This window comes from Chanos chanos, chromosome 3 (genome assembly GCF_902362185.1).
Source record: "Chanos chanos chromosome 3, fChaCha1.1, whole genome shotgun sequence".
NCBI classification, from domain to species: Eukaryota; Metazoa; Chordata; class Actinopteri; order Gonorynchiformes; family Chanidae; genus Chanos; species Chanos chanos.
The window spans coordinates 6,094,627-6,111,710 of NC_044497.1; the positions used below are offsets into that span (position 1 = coordinate 6,094,627).

At 44.5% G+C, this 17,084-nt stretch overlaps 1 protein-coding gene across 1 annotated transcript; it reads left to right on the plus strand.

Annotated features, from left to right (window-relative positions):
- Window positions 1-2,511: 2,511 nt before the first annotated feature.
- Window positions 2,512-15,837, plus strand: csrnp1b (cysteine-serine-rich nuclear protein 1b). The gene is made up of 5 exons (XM_030769508.1): window positions 2,512-2,663; window positions 10,940-11,141; window positions 13,591-13,850; window positions 14,094-14,390; window positions 14,727-15,837. The coding sequence occupies exons 2-5, from the start codon at window positions 10,958-10,960 to the stop codon at window positions 15,735-15,737; spliced, it is 1,752 nt and encodes a 583-aa protein (XP_030625368.1). The 5' UTR covers window positions 2,512-2,663; window positions 10,940-10,957; the 3' UTR covers window positions 15,738-15,837.
- The last annotated feature ends 1,247 nt before the right edge of the window (window positions 15,838-17,084 follow it).

Genomic DNA, 17,084 nt, shown 5'->3' on the forward strand with positions numbered 1-17,084 from the left:
ACCTTCCTTTAAACTTTAAATTGTAATCCTGTTCGTTGGCAGCAGCTGAGAGTGCACTGTTAAGACTTGTTAAGTCCTTCTCCTGTGCCATGGTCCTGCTTGTGAGAATAACGAGATATTTGAATAAACATATTTTTGGGTGGTCGACGCTGGGTCACTAAACGTGCACGATATTCACAAAGTTACAAAAATTTAAAAAGTCTACGTTCTTTAGCCTGAGCCTCGAGAAATGAAAAAAAAACAAAAACAAAACAAAAGGTGAGTGTTATTGTAAATATGTGAAGCACCAGTCATTTTGTTATTAAAAAAGTGGATAAACTGGTGTATTGAGGAGGTGTTGTTGTCAGCACGTGCAGTGGTGGCTGCCCTCCCTCTGCAGATGGAAAGTATTGAGGTTTATTATTGTGTTCATGGTGGGGCGTCCTCCACAGCAGTACCTCTGGCACACTTTTAAAGAGAGAGACAGAGAGAGAGGGGCTAATATATGCAAGGGGCTGTTGCAGTGGATTTGGCAATGGGGGTAGCCTAACCCCAACCCCTTCCCACACTGGTGAGGGAGAGGAGAGGGGGCAGGGACGGACGGGCGGGCGGGGGGGGGGGGGGGGGTGGTGTTGTCTTTTCAGGGAAGAGAGAGGACAAACATTTGTGAGTATGAATGTTTTCTTGGAACTTTTCCTGCTTTATTAAAAGAACAACTTTTGGTCTCAGAGATTTCAAAGACTCTGAATTGATTCGACGCACCACCCCCCCCCCCCCCCCCCCCCCCCCGTTCTTTTAACACCACATTTGACAACCACAACAAAAAAACATTCGTTTACGTAACAGCAAGAACTATCTTAGAACTTCTGCTTATGACAACTGGAACGACACAATACATGTATCAGACAACCGCACACTGAATCCAGCACAAGCACTCTGGGAAGACAGCAGAGATCTCTCTCCCTCCATCTGTGGTGACCAGTTTAGTGAATAAGAGTGCATTCCCCTGTCTTAGTGGGGGCCGCGTGACACGGAGCTGTGACAGGACTAGACCAGACGAGACATTATTCATGTGTGGATGCACCCAGGCGACAACACGGTTAATCACAGACAGTCCGTCTGCACTGTCAGACGTCCCGTCTCACGTTCTGTCTGTTTATCTACCACCCAAACACCACTGCACGAGTTCAGGAGTTCCACACCAAACATGTAAACATCATTAGCAAAACCCTGCAATTAAGTTTGACACGTCATCAAGACAAGATTTGTCTGTTTGTTAACTAATAGTCTTATTTGACAGTAACAACTGAGCTATCAACACTCTGTCTAAGAAATCTGTGACTCACTGGTTGTCGAAGTTGGGTGTGTTTGGGCCACTCCCTCAGGGCTACTGAATTCTCAATAGGACACTGTGGACCCAAAACCTCTGAGTCTGCTGGCTTCCACTGGCTATGCTCAATTACCATACTGTGTACACATAGTTTTCTGCAGTCCCCTCCCCCCGAAAAACATTCCTGCTGAATTCTACACCTGTGTTGACACTGGCAGGACACCCTACCAGTTTTAAATTCAGCTGAAAAAAAAAACAAAAAACAAGGTACTGACTCTCCAGAGCCAAGACGTCGGGGGGTTGTCTCACAGCGAACCGGCACATATCCTGAACGCTTAGGAATTTTAAGTTTCGTGCAGGTGTTTTTTTTTTTTTTTTTATGTGACAGCACTGGTTACCGAGCAACCGTAACAACAGCAGTTGATTGGTGGAAGCGAACTGCGTGTCGTTCGTGTTCCGCTGTGTTTCTTGTAAATCACATTGAAACTCTGGTGTACTGGTGGTTCTCCTTGTTTCAAGTTTGTTGATCGCTTTGGAAGTATTAGTGTATGAATGCTTAGAATTCCGTTTCTATAGTTTGACACGTGTTTTTCAGATTTAAGTTTCCCTCTCTCTCTCTGTATTGTGTCTTTTTATATCATTCTTGATTTATTGTAAGAGTGATGTAAGACTCTTACAATAAATTTGACTCATGGGTAGCTATTGCCGAAGCTGAGTCAGAACATTGAGAATCTTAACCCACGTAGTGGAGGCAGCCAACACCTCTCTCCGGATAAAAAAAATCATAAAAGTTGCTTAGTCAGAACTATTCCTTTGAAAGTAACGCCCGTTCCCCAATAAACTATTGACAATTTGAATCTGATTCTTAGGGACTTATTATTATAAAGCGTACAGTAAACATGAAATCTTTTATTGTTGTTATTAATATTATGTCTTCATCCGACGTCATCCTAAAATACTGATAGTTTTTCTATTAAGCCTGTTCCTGGCTGAGAGAACATACGCGCGGCTGGGTAAAATAAACAGGTATTAAAAGTGATATAACGTCAGGATGCGAGTGCGCCAGGAGTGTCGTTCACTCGGAAAGGAGGAAGCGGGGGCAGTCTCTTCCCTCCGTGTCACCGCCTGCGTCAGACGCCAGGAGGGAGTTTTCCACTGACGAAAAAGGCTGCGCTAGCGAGCAGTCTAGTTCAGACAAGGGAAACGCTTCAACTGGTACAGTGCACGTACAATAGCGAGACAAAAAAGCAAAAGCTCTGTGTACGGATATCGCACAACCGAATCGTCTGGATTATACGTTTTTCCAGTTGTTTATTGTGTTATCACCAATGGTGATCGGATACCTTAATTCTTGGTAAGTAACCGAGGTTCCTTGTTTGCCAGCCTTGGCTATTTAACGCCGCACTTGTAATTTATGTTCAATACCTTGGGGGTGGAGGCTAGCCAAATAGTTTGAATGTTCTTTTCCCTGTGTCACTGCCACAGAAAAAGAACAGTTGTGACCATTATTTTTGCCAAGCGAAGTTAAGACATTTTAAATTTACAGACTTTGGGACGTTTTGTTTAGGCTGCATTTTTAGCATTTAAGTTTTTATTAGTCATTTATAAACGTCATGGGAAACGTTGTACTTCTGCCCATTACGAGAGGAGAGTTTCTTTTTTTTCCATGAACCGTTAACATTTCCAGCTATTTTTAGTCGCTACTCTTTATTTTAATAGTAGCAAATGAACGTGTGTCACTCTTGTTGGTTTGTTGTCTGTAGTTGTCCACTGCTATGAGATATTTTCAGTCATTGTGGTTAGTTTGTATTTGATTCCAAAAATACAAGCTATTGCTTTCAAAGATAAGCGATAAGTCCAGTGAACGAGCTGATTAGTAGCCGATGTATTTTGGCAACATTCCATTGCGTCCCTACATGTAACTGATAAGAGATCATAGCTGCTTTTGTCAGCATGAGAGCAGTAAAATACATCGCTTGTTCACCTCAGTGATAGTGCGTCTCTCGTAGCTAGAGCGACTCCTGAAGGTACTACACCACACATCTTTTCAACCGGACTGTGTTTTAATTGTAATTAGTATGACACACGAGGGATGATCGGGTCAACATGAGAGGGGGCTGGCGCTGATTAAGCACCGACACGTTGTTCGCGGCGTGATTGAATAATTGGCAGGGAAATAGCGGCACTCAGTCGCTAACCGACCACTGCTTTGTCACTTATTTCAGTTTAGAATGTTGATTGGGTTATCGGTGTTGACTGAGCGCCGATTCTTAGGTTATTATAATCACTATTTTTCATAGTCGTAAGTGCATTGAAGGGCACGGTGTTTAGTTGTTTATTTCGGCTACCTGATTGGGAAAAGGAGAGAATCCTGGTAAAGCGAATGTTCACTGATTCAAACTTTATAGAGTAGTTAAATTCTGACGATCTCCAGTCAAATACTGTGTACAAAAAAGTTACACCGACAGCGGTATTTCTGTTTTCTTAAATTTCTCCCTTAAAAAGGGATTGTGTGGCTATGTTACGTTTCGAAGTCCATTATACTGGCGCAAATTCCAGCTGAACTGTTTAATGGTATGTTGGTGCCTCTCGCGCGACCTCACTCGGATTGTTTGTGGGAATCATGTTCTCAGAAATGATGTTCGGCTCACTGAGTCTTTGTTTAGGTAGACTGCACCAAGAGCTCGTGCATGCCTCCGTTTGCCGATCAGGCTGAGGGATTTTTTAACGTTGTATTTTCTCTCTCTCTCTCTCTCTCTCTCTGTCTCTCTGACACTTTTTTTTCTTTTGGTGAGATTGTTGAATATATTTCTCTGTCTTGGACTCTAACATTTTAATTGTTTGTAAGTTCTGTTTTGAATGCATGTGCTTTTATCTCTCCCATAGATACTAAGGCAAATAGATGAAAAACAATACATACTTTCTTTACTCATTGATAAGAGGTACTATTCACTGAGAGAAAGGCACTTACTGTGTGTACACAATGAAGTATTGCAATTAACTTCGCATAATTTGGCTGTCAGGTGTATTTATGTATTTAAAAACAAGCTTGTAGTATGTGTGAGGATGTGCTCACGTGCTTATGTTCATGTTCTGAAATACACAGACGTGTCAGATGTGGCAGACATCCTTAGTGGACACTTCCTGTACTTCACAGCTTGCATTTCACAAGAGCAGGAAACTGTTGTTTTACTTACGATCAAACATATCTGTCTCTCTCTCACTGCTCTGGTCAGATGGGCCATAGTTCACACAACTGAAGAGGAGGGGTTGAGTTTAGGGTATGGATGGGGGTGGGCAATGTTTAAGGAGGAGTAGAGGAGGGCTTCCATCTGTTTTATCATTCTGCTGCATTCCTCCCAGCTTATGAGGCACAGAGAGTGCCCCAGACAAGGCCTGACCCCAGAGAGAGAGAGAGAGAGGAGGACTCAAACCTGACCATCTCCCAGGGGAGTGTCTGTGCACTGATGAACAGAGAGAGGCATTGTCTGTTTTTCCATTAGTAAGCTAGTTAAGGTACAGCAGTGTGACATCCAGAGCTGATTGCAGAGCTGACATCTTAATGCTTTGTTTTAAAAAAAAAAAAAAAAGGGAGGGGGGGGGTGCTCAAGCTTTCTACATTGTTGCTTTTAATTTGATGTTCATTGTTCACTTTATCTGTTGCCAGTGGAGTTTTGAATTTTGGATATTGATGCAAATCCGCGCGCGCGTGTGTGTGTGTGTGATGGAAATATTGGCTTCAGGAAGGCCTGGACTGACACATCCGAACACTTGATATGATCTCTACGCCGCTTGCCACTGTAAACTGGTGTGGAGTGTGCTTTCTGAGCGCAGTCTGTCCTCTGAACTGTTGCTCCAGGCAGATGAATGAAAGGTGGTTTGGGTGGGTTTTTTTTTTTTTGGCTTGTGTTCTGTGAAGTGCTTATGTGAACTGAGGGGAGGATCCAGCTGTACATGGCTGCACTGAGTTTGTCTTGAGTTATTCTAGTGGTGATTACTCCACACGTCAGCACCAGGCTGTCATCATATCCTTATAAATGTCATCTAACTGGCCATAGGGGGTAAAATGAAGTTAGTAAACAGTTATATATTACTGGGTATGGTCAAGCTCTTTTTTTTAATTTATCTATCAAAGACACACACACACACACACACAGCAACAAATGTCCACTCAAGACCAGTGTAGTGTTGTCTCATCACCATAGTAAAGTTCACGAGGCTCATGTGATATGCACATCAGATGTTTTTTGTTTGTCTGCAAGTGTGTGTGGTGTGTGTGTGTGTCTTGTCTCACTGTTTTTCAGGGGACAGTGAGAGTACTGTTAGTGGGAAACACATCTGGGTTTGATAACAGATAACACAGCAGAGAGAGAGAGAATGCCAGAAAGAAATTCTTGAGGCTTGACGATAGTGTTATTTATTTGTTTAAAGTCCCCTCTACCCCTTCTTCATGCTTTCCTCTGCACACACACACACACACACAAACACACACTATCAGCTACTATTTGGGTTGGGGAAGAGTGTTATGTACTGTGTCCATGGGTTGAGGCACAAGAACAGAATGTCTCTGGCATAGTTGAGTGTCAGCTTGACTGAAAACACTTCCCGAAAGACTGCAGTTCCCGTTGAGGGGCCACTAGAGGGAGCTGTGTTGTGTTAACGCATACATTCCCTTTGTAGTTGTGGAATTTTAAAGCTGTCCATCCATGTTTTATCTGGAAAACCTCCCAGTAACAATCCCCTTGATTTTTCTTTTTTTTTTCTTAACACTTTCCCTTTCGCCAAGAAAGAGGAAAGGTAAAGGATATGGAACAGGACTACATGTCTCAATTTGTCCTTGAATGCAAGGCAGACACGCGTGCAGACACACACACACACACGTGCGCGCGCACACACAGAAGCAGATACAAGTTTATTGCTCACAAGCTCTTACTGAGTGCTTTTCTAATTGCTCCGTGCCAGTTCATGTCGGCTCAGTCAAACTGTGTACTATTCATTCTTATCAGCTGTGGACGTGCTGGGCTGCAAGCTGGAAGGGCAAAGTCAACTCTCCAGCACATTGTGTGCGTGCGTGCGTGTGTGTGTGTGCGCGCGCGCGTGCGCGTGTGTGTGTGTGTGTTTGTGACTCCTGAATGGTCTGAGCTGTTCCTTCTGTACAGTCCACAGAACTAGGACAGGAAAAGAAGTGGTGAGTCCCTTGAGCGTGTGTGTGTGTGTGTGTGTGTCTGTACATTTAATCTGCTGGTCAGCATTTAGTATATGGTCATAATCTTCATTTAGATCAGTTTTAGCCAGATGTCATTTCAGTAACACACATGTTGAGGGTCTCCCCCCTCTGGGATGTGTGGAAATTTTAATAATCAGTAGTCATTCAGTAAAGGTCATTTATGGTCAGGTATTTTTCTTTCTTTCTTTTTTTTTTTTTTTACCCCCTTTTCAAAGTTCGTTGCTCTTGCAAAATGTCTCGATGATTGAACGTCTTCATATTTTCCATCTGTTGGACCTCACACAGTAGAAACTCTGTACAAAGTTTCATCAGTGCCTCTTTTTTTCTTCTTTTTTTTTTTTTCTTTTTATTTTGCGCAAAGCACATTAGCCTGATCTTTATCTGCTCTCGCTGCTTGCTGACTGAGGCTTGTAGATACGTCTGCTTGTGGTGTGCTGAGCTGCTCCAGCAGCAGCCGCTTTGTCTTCCATCCTCGAGCCTCGAGAGATTTATATTTCTCCACCCCGACGACAGCGACATGAGGAATACCTCATCGCGCTCTCCTTTATCTGCCTGCCCCGTGCGGCTGATGGAATGACTGCGCTGCATAATTTATGGCGCGGAGAAAAGATTCGGCGGGCGCCCCTCATCTCGCTCCGGTTTGATCTCATCTCTCTCTCTCGCGCTCTGAGGAATCGCGGATGACAGCTCCGCCGTGCCTCCCGTTTCGGATGGGCCGCCTGTTGCGTTTGAGGGGCGGGAGAAAAAAAGAAACGGTCTGTTTTGGGGTTGGACTTTTTTTTTTTTTTTGCTCGTCTCGAGTGGCCTTTCCTGAGCCTTTTGCCCATCGTTCCATTGCTGTGGTGTCCTTGTGTGACTGAGTGCAGCAGGAAACGCTCCAGATTGACTCCAGCTTGTCCAAAGCACCTCCTCCTCTCCCTCCCTTTTTGCGAGAGTGGGGATTAGCTTGTCTCCATTGTTTCTGCCCGTTGAACAAGATTAACAAATCAATGTGTCAGGTGGGCGGCAGTCAAGAGACAATGACCCACTTCTGATACCCAGGTCCTGCTCTGATTCCCTCCCCCATTCCTTCCATCTCTCTCTTTTCCCTCTCTCTCTCTCTCTCTCTCTCTAGCCATAGCCTTTAATTAAAACTCCTCCACCCAGCAGGCTCTCTCTTTTTCTCTCCCCCCCCCCCCCCCCCCCCCCCCCCACCCCTCACCCTGGGGAATTCCTCACAGCTTTGTTTTCATTTTTGCATTTTTTTTTCCTCTACTTCTCCTTCTCTCTCTTGAGGCTAGTAAAAGACAAGGGGTGCCCAAAACAAACAGTGAGGTGAGGCTGTGCTCCCTAAGAGTAGAGTGAAACGCGAGTGATGGATGCTAGGGAGATGATGGAGCAAAGACATGCAACAGATGCCGCGACCAGGTGCGTTAACTGTGCCTCAGTGCAAAGGCTTCGCGTCTGGAAATGTCGGGCTGAGAAAACAATAAAGCGATATTCTAGTCAAATGAGGAGATGGACGGATGGATGAATCTGTGAGCAGCACGCGTCTTTCTTCTTCTCCTTCAGCGAGGCAAAATGGGGAAAACTTTGCGTTATGTAAGAGTCTAGCGCTGTCTTAAAGAGCCGTAAGGATTCCTGTGAACGCAGACATGTAGAGGCAGAGGAAACGATGCTTCCCCGTTTAGTTTAGTGCATGCTGAGGTTGCTTTAGGTCACTGCTGCAGTATCTCCCAGTTTGCATGCAAATGAACCGTCCTCCAGACGCAGAACATTCATCGCTAATATCCTTCGTAACTGTTTTGGTCTCCAAAAAATTAAATATCTGAAAGAAGAATGCCAACAAGAAATTTAACCGTGTGACACTTGTCAGGTCCTCTCTTGGTTCAGTGTGTCCTCGACTTCCAAGAGTTGTTGCGTAATAGCTGCGTTTTCATGTGAGAAGTGTGTGGATGACTGAATGTAATGAATAAGGCAGCGTTTTTAAATGTTTACAGTTCTGCTGCTTGCGTAATTGTGCCTGATAAGATGACGCAGGCGTGTGGTCTCCTTTGGAATGAAGTTCCTTGAAAGCCATTGGTGGTTTCAGAAGGTTGGCAGGGTACGCCTTGATCTTATTGGCACGAAGCGCTGGCCACGTTTGACATGCAGCCTGGCGATGTTGACACATTATAGCCTGTGTCTGCCACATTGATGATAGAAGGCTTGATAGATACCATACATGCGCACACACACACACACACTCTCTCTCTCTCTGCAAATCAGGGCAACCTCACAGTAAGGAGTCATACTTTGTTTTGTTCTCTTTGTTCATGTAAGGATAATTACGGTAATCAAGTTTTTACTGGCTGCTGCTGGGTTCTGTCAGGTGTTTTATGTTGTAGTTTTAAGTCTGCACTGGACTATCAAGGCATTTTGCTTACGCAAGCCTTGGAGTGCTGGAGGTTTTTTGTTTGTTTTTTTTGCGAGTTTGTAGCTCCTGATCATTTTTGCTGCTGCTGTGTTGACAGAGAATACTGCCCCAGAAAGACCTCGTGTTTTGAATATCCTGACTTGGATAAGGATTCTACAGAATGCTCGTGCTATAACCCTAATCCTGTGTAAGAAATGCATACGCATCAGAGAATATCCATCTCCCCAGAGGGTTTGGTGGGTACGGTTGACTGTGATGAGTCAGGTTCTCTTTCTGTCTCTTGTTTTTTTTTTTTTTCCCCTCATACTGCTCAGACAGCGTTGGTGACCCATATCATCTTTCAGTCTCAGCAGTCTGTCGCTCTCCAGAACCTGTGAAGACAGTGAGAACATGATGTGTTTACCTCTCGCCTCTCGCCTCTCTCTCTCTCTCTGCACCAAGTACTAGTGGCCTTCCAGGAACATCAAGCTCTTTTAAGAACTGCACATGTGCCTGATTCAGGAAAGGGCTTATGTTTTTGTTTAGTCTCATTTATTGCTTGTTGCTGGTTTAATTTATGCGATGATACTGAAGCAGCCTGCCCGTGGGAGATACTCACCACTCAAAAGAATTTCTGCCGTGTGTGTGTGTGTGTGTGTGTGTGTTTGCCTGTGGAAATTTAAACTAAGCTCTGCCGCATGTCGGTGCGTCATTTATCAGAGTTGGTTGGTTCACAAGACACGGGCCACGTTATTTTACCTGTGCAGTTAGCCACTGCTGACCTTTTAGAACCAGCATTTGTTTTGCCCTGCAAGCCTTACATAATGCCCCTCTCAGCTCTGACTCTCTGTATTTTATTTTGTGGTGTTTTTTGTTTTGTTTTGTTTTTTTTCCCCCTTATCATGGCATTGCCTATATTGTGAAAGCCAGCGTCAGCCATCACAGTGGTGACTCTGCTGTTTCTTCTGTGTGTGAATCCAGCCCTCTCCTCTCCTTTCCTCTCCTTTCTTCCCTTTCCGTCCTTCCTCCCTTCCTGTCCTTACTTGCTGCGTCAGCACGGATGTGCTCCTCCCCGGCAGAGAGAGAGAGAGAGAGGGGCATAGCTGGAGGTGAATTAGCTTACAGGGGTTGTCCTGGGGCAGATGAGGGGAGGGCGAGATTCCGGAACAGAAAAACAACAGCAGCTCTGACTCACTGGGAGGACAACAACATGACCGAATGCCTCTGTGGCTATGTATTAGGCAAGAGACTTTTAGCTGGAGGATAGGAGCCCCCTTCTTTCCTCTTAAAGGATTGTTTTTGTTTTTTGTTTTTTTTTTATTGCTAAATAAGCAGGGGGCACTCAGGGCTGCATAGTAAACATGTTTACTACATCATCAAACTCATTTGCTATGAAGGGTTGTAAAAATGTATTTAGTAGGCAAACAGAGGCTGAGTCTATGTTTATGTTGGAGAGCAAGAGAGCCTGTACTGCACGGACACACACACACACACACACGCGCGCACGCACACGCACGCACACATGCACGTGCAGTTCTAGGCAGATCAGCAGATTTGATCAGCTGGTTGTTTCTGTAAGTGGGCAATTGTTAACATGAAGGAGGAGATTGATTGACTGTTTCCTGTTGTTTGCAGATGGCAGCTGGTAGTGTGGAATCAGAGAAGGGGGGGGGGGTGGGGGAATCATTGTCCCTATTTGGAAAGTACAACTAGCCTTCCCATGTTGCTATTTCAAATTTTTAGAATTCCACCAATAGCATGAATGTGGACTTGTCCTGCCACAGCTAAAAGAGTGCATTGTATCATTCACTGGATTCTGTGTGTGTTGTCGTTTTCATGGATAAACATGCCAGACATAGCCAAAAGCAAAACTATTACACTGTGTTTTGGTGAATTCAAGCAGGGAGCAGCTCTTTACAATTAACCCAGAGGAAATGCAATTTTGTTCACGTTGATGATTAGCATATTTGTCATAGTAAGAAACATGCTAATTTGCGTACTCTGCTTGTTTTGTGTCTCTCTTCCACAGATCACAAACGCTAACGCCATGAGCGGGATTCTCAAGAGGAAGTTTGAGGAGGTCGATGAGGATCCATGCTACTCCTCATCCTCCCCGTCCTCCCTGTCCTCCTCTGCTTACTCCGGGTGGGACTCAGACGGAGAGAGCTGTTACTCTGACACTCTGGACTCCACCCCTAGCAACCCAAGCTCCCCGGCAACCCTTCCAAACAGTGAGTGAATTTACCTTTAAACCTCCATGCAGAAAATGTTTGTCCTCAGATGCCACGTAACGTCCCGTCCCGTCCCGCGTCACTTAAACGCTTACCAGAGCGTGGCTCGGGTCCACGGGCCTTATCTTTTGTATGGAGGCACGGAATGTCCCGGCTGATAAAAGTCCAAGTGTGATACGGGCTAAAGATCTGTGTGCTGTGGCAGGGTTCCGCAAGGAAAACACTGAACGATCAGGGTTTTAAGGAGATGTGCTTACGTATGCGCATATCCAACAGGCTGTGCACAGGTATTTTTTTTGGACGAAACACGGTGTTTCTGAATCTAACCATAACTTAGTCCTTATCTGATCCCTTGCTTTGAACTTAAGGCGAAAATGTATCCGTCCCTAAGGACTGATGGGCTCTCAAAAGCACCTCTTCTCTTCTGTAACATGTTTGAAGCAGTAGAGAGTTATGTGCAACTGTTGCATGCACTACTCTGAACTGTAGATTTACTCCTGAAACATGTAGAACATTGACCACTCCTGCTCGTCGAGCTTCTGTGTCATGCTTCCTTTGAAACTCTGATCCGGGTGTCATTGCCGCGTGAGGCCTAAACACATGATTCTGCGTCTCTTCCTGCTGCTATGACGACAGCAGGGTTGGCAGAGGCGCAAGGAGGGGTGCATTTGTGAGGTTCCCAGGATGGCATGGCAGGGTGCCAGCGAGCAATGGATGGCACCGCGCCAGCTACAGCAGGGCACACATTGAGCCTTGTCTCAACACTGGGCATGCACCCAGCACAGGTGTTGAGAGCGAGAGAGAGAACAAGAGAGGAAAGCATGCCAGGGGATAGAAGTGGTGAGAGAGACAGAGGGAAACTATACACTTGTCTGGCTGTGTTTATGAAACAGATATAATGAGAAAGCACAGATGATATTCAGTCAGTTCTAAAGCTTTTTAGAAGGTAAGGTTTATCACCTAAAAGATAAAATGCATGATTTTATGTGGACAGAGAGGCATTTGCTCAGACCTGTTTAGGAAGTATCAGGTTTACACTTGCTCAATCTAGCTCACAATTTATAATCAATACTGCCAGGTACAGATGTAAACTATGTATCTGTGTTCTCCTGAAGAGCTTGTATGTTCATTTTGAAGCAGTTCAGAGATGAAGGCATTTTGTTTTGTTTGGGGTTTTTTTGTCTACTTGCATGTGGGAATATTTTATTTAAAGTCTGCCAGAGAGAGAGAGAGGAGTAAAGCATATTTGCTCAAGAGAGTGATGGCGAGGGAATATCTCAACAGATCAGTTCCCACCAGATCGCCAACGTAATGTTAGCCATCTGTGGACTTTAGCCATCCCCTCTGCTCACAGGAGATAAGAATCAGTGAGCCGTAGGCTGAGAATTGGGGTGGGGTGGGGTGGGGTGGGGTGGGGTGGGGGTGGGGGGGGGGTCCTGTTTCTCAGACAGAGGTGAACAAGTCACCGCAAAATATTCCTGCTCCGGGTGCAGGGGAATGGCTGGTGTTAGGGAGACAAACTGTTCCGTTTGTGTGCCCACATGTGGCACCGCTTTGATCATCCATGACCGCTTTCTTGCACGAGTTCGTGCGTAAAGAAGCTACACCCACTGTCCAGACTCCTCTTGTTTAGTGTTGGTTACCACTCCTGCAAAAAAAAAAGTCAAACATCTATTTAACCAAATTATGTTTAACTCAAGTTATCTAGCGAACAAAAAAAATAATGCCTTGGAGAATACCCAATGGTCTGTCCGGAGAGCTGTTTGGTAGTGGATTTTTGCTTTTATCCTTGCTTCCCTCACAGCAGTGCCTCACCCCCTTATCCCAAATGCCTGAAATGTCCAAAACATTTGTTTGCTCACTCATGTCTCCATCAACTTTTCTTCCTATACTCCTCTTATGGCCACAGGGAAATTCCTAGGGCAGCTGTTTGTTAGGCAGGAGAGTGAATTGGAATATACCAAGATTTTTTTTGACTGCACACCACAGCTATGTGACTGAGATCTCGTGTCTGTCTAGATGGTTGTTAGGGTACTCTGCTTTGGGCTTCCTGCTCTGGTTGCCATTCCTATGAATACGAGCTTTAAATTTAGTACTCTTCAATAAGCTGTAGTTATCTTCATGAATCCCGCCCTCTAGTGGTATAATCGTGTACAACAGCTACTATGCCCATGTGACTCTATTGTTTACACATGAGACTCTAAATCTTCCCAGTAGGCTTGGCATGCTTCCCATTCAAATACTCTCCAGTGAGATACCAGGAAAAGAGCTCTGCTTCGCATACTCATTGCTGTACCATTCTTTTCCATTGGAAAAAAAAAAAAAAAGTTTCCACAGAGGCACACTCTGGCTTTGTCCTCATTTGACCTTCTGTCAGCCTCATCAGAAAAAACCATCTTTAATGTTCTCTTTGCCCACTCTTTTTTTTTTTTTTTTTTTTTTGTTGCAGCCACCTCCATACTCAGAAAAGCCAAGAGGCCGCGGAGAGGCAACGTGCAGTTTGACCAGGTTACGGTGTTCTTCTTCCCGCGATGCCAGGGTTTCACCAGCGTTCCCAGTCGGGGAGGTTGCACTCTGGGGATGGTGCAGCGGCATAGCGCCCAGAGACGCTACACGCTGGCTGAATTCGCTGTGGAGCAACGGATCCTCCGCCAAGAGAAACTGAAGAACAGGATAAGAGAGGAGAAACTGGAGGCCCTCAAACAGAAGGTGAGTGTAACCTTCAACAGTTTCTCACTTACCCTTGTTTAGATTGGTTACAAGGTGTCACAGCAGGGCAGAATAGCTAGCTTGCAGGATATGTTTAGTAAGTTCCAGTTGAACCAACCAACCAAACAAACATGTAATAGTACTTGGATCAAAACATCCCCAAATATCTACTTCTTATCTTTTAAAATGCATATCAGGGGCATCCAACTCAATCTGCTTCTTCGCCTTCTGTTCTCTCTTCAGCTGACAAAGAACGGTACCGTGGAGTCGGCAGAGGCAGACAGGCTAACCGTGGACGACATCCCAGAGGACGACATCGACATCAGCGGTGTTAACCTGGACGACGGCTCCTTCCTGCACCCATACCCCTCGAAGAAACGGCACGCCCTGCTGAAAGCGGCCGGCGTGAAGAAGATCGATAAGGAGGAGAAGCGGGAGTTGCATGCACTGCGTTTGTCCAGAGAGGACTGTGGTTGTACCTGCCAGGGCTTCTGTGATCCGGAGACTTGCAGCTGTAGCCTGGCTGGCATTAAGTGTCAGGTGAGGACTGCGGTCCAGAAAAAAAGATTACTGATTGTCTTAGGAGAAAACAGAAATTGGTAGAAGAGTAAATACGATTTCTAGACTTGTATTTTTAAGTATTGCTATGGTTGGTTGTTGTCAGAGAATTCCTTTGGGTTAGTGGAAATAGTTATGGTTCAACTGAACCTGTTTTGCTCCATGAGATTCAAAATAGCAGCATCTGGATCAAAGACCAGTCTAATGACTTAGTTAAAATGAAGGTAATACTTGCTCCAGCATAGATTTGCGTGTGATAAATGCTGTAATTTTGGCTTCTTTCTTTTTTAACATCGTTGTTGTTAACTTTTGTCACAGATGGACCACTCATCCTTCCCCTGTGGCTGCACTAAAGATGGCTGTGGGAACAGGGAGGGCCGCATCGAATTTAACTCTAGTCGCGTTCAGACACACTACATCCACACCATCATGAAGCTGGAGCTCGAGAAACGGTTGGAGGAGCACGCTACGGAACAGGAGTCAACACCAGACCAGCAGGCTGAGAACAGTCAGCCTGACCTCCACCCACCAGAGGGCAGCGTTATGTCAGGCAGTCACACTTTTCATTTTAACCCAGAGCTAGCAGCAGCAGGGGAAAATAGCTGTAGTAGTGATATGACGGACTCCTCTAGTTCCTCGGGTCAGAGTGAGGATTCTGAGGCGGGAGAAGACAACCAAGGGGAGCAATCTCCACTTGATGTGGACGAGAACGGACTGACGCGAATCCTAAGCTTTAGCGACACAGACAATGAGGACTGCTCCGTGAGCAAGAAAGGTGCTAATGTTGGCGATGACAACTGCAACCACAGCCAGAACAAGACCCAGCCATCGTCAACGGGCTTCGGCATCTTCAGTTCAGCAGAAACCTCGGACAATAATGATGTCAGTAAGACACAAACGCACGCTAACACAGACAACAGACCTACGTCAATTTCAGAACTCTTAGACGAGAACGCGAACCAAGGCAATGCGCTTTTCCACTGTGGAACCATTCCCAACACACCCTCTCCTTCTATCGATCATTCGTCCAGTTACATGGACCTAAGCCTCTCCTCAGAATCAGATCTTGAGTTCTTTGACGGCTTTCCTTGCCTTGGGCCCAGTTCCCTGTACAACTCCCTCAAGGAGTATGAACACGTGGACAACTTCTTTCAGTTCCAGTTGCCTAATTACCCCAGCCTGCCACAAGCCAATGATCCAGGTACCTGCCTCTTGGAATCTCTCATTGGCCTGTCGGAATCTGTCCCAGAACCCCCTGCCACTTTTACAGACAATCAACTGCTGGAAGAAGCCATTAAGTTGTCAGCGATGGAGTCTGTAAAAGTCTAATAGGCGAAACTCTTTAACAGACATTAATATATATATAAAAAAAAGAACATGGGGATTGTACATGCACATTGGGGTTTTGGTGTGAACAGTTTTGATGTTTAAAAAAAAAAAAAGAAAAAAGGGGGGGGGAGGTGTAATTTTTGTTTTTCCTCCACTCTAAGGCTATGGAGATTTCATACTTGCCTTGTTAGCAGAGCTGTAAATTCTTATTACTATTATTGCCATCAAAATGGCAGCTAACATTTTGCTTAAAAAAATCTGGAATTTTTTTTTTTTTGTTTTTGAATATTTATACCTACAGACAGATTTGGAGTTTGTCACCCATGTTGTCTATATAAATATTATTTGTAAGACCTTAAATGGGGAGGGGGGGCGAGGAAGGGGTGAAAGGGTGTGTTAAACAACAACAACAACAACAAAAAAAAAAAAAAAACGCTGGGTATTTTCCTCAGGGATATTTTTTTTCTAGTCTCTCCAAGCGATGTATCGCAGTCGTCTTTGTGATGGCAAACACGCGGCTTTTTCAAAAAAAAAAGGAAAAAAAAAAAGAAAAATTGAATAATTACCCTCCACCAAAAGCGTAGACAGCGTTTTTTGTTTTTTTTTGGAAAGGCCACCTTATAAGTAAGTCTCTCACTGAGCTGAGGCTGTGAGGTTCCACTCTATTTCCTCATTGCAAAGATTGGGGGAAAAGACAACCCCGTTTCCTCTTCCTCCTCCCCAAAATGGCTCCTTGGGATTGAACTATGGTACACAGACCACCCCCCCCCCCCCCCCCCCCAGAGGCTATTGGTCAAGCACTTTATCTGTGAAGAAAAAAACCCCCAGAAATAAGGCAAATTTAGGGCAGGTTACTCAATACTGTCTTGCCCCTTTCTCTCTGAAGTAAAAATGATTTCCTTCTCCTAAGTATCAGGTCAACAGAAAAAGAATTTGAAAGTACTGAGATTTTGTTTTATTTATTTCAACACACCAGTACTATTACAGCTGAAATAAAAAGAATAAACCTTAAGTTAAAGTGGTAAAGGAAAATGTAACTGTGATATGAAATACCATTATTATCAAGGATTATTATTTATTCCTTAAGTAACTATGATTTTTATTTATTTATCTATTTCCAAACGCAAAGTCAATATCTTGGCAGCACAGTGTTCTATCTTACAACCAGAAAATGCTGCTTCATTTTGTTTTTGTTTTTTTGTTTTTTTTGTCATCTTGGGTCTTGTTTTGTCCATGTTCCCATTTCAAATGCATTAACCTGTGAGAAATCAAGTCCCACTGTAGGTGAATGTGGAATATGGATTAACAAAGTATTTAATGATCTATACTTTTTTTTTTTTTGCGCTT

Coding starts and splice junctions, on each gene's coding strand:
- csrnp1b (XM_030769508.1), top strand. CDS start 10,958: ATGAGCGGGATTCTCAAGAGGAAGTTTGAGGAGGTCGATGAGGATCCA. Junction 13,851..14,093: donor TGGAGGCCCTCAAACAGAAG/GTGAGTGTAACC, acceptor TTCTCTCTTCAG/CTGACAAAGAACGGTACCGT. Junction 14,391..14,726: donor TGGCTGGCATTAAGTGTCAG/GTGAGGACTGCG, acceptor CTTTTGTCACAG/ATGGACCACTCATCCTTCCC.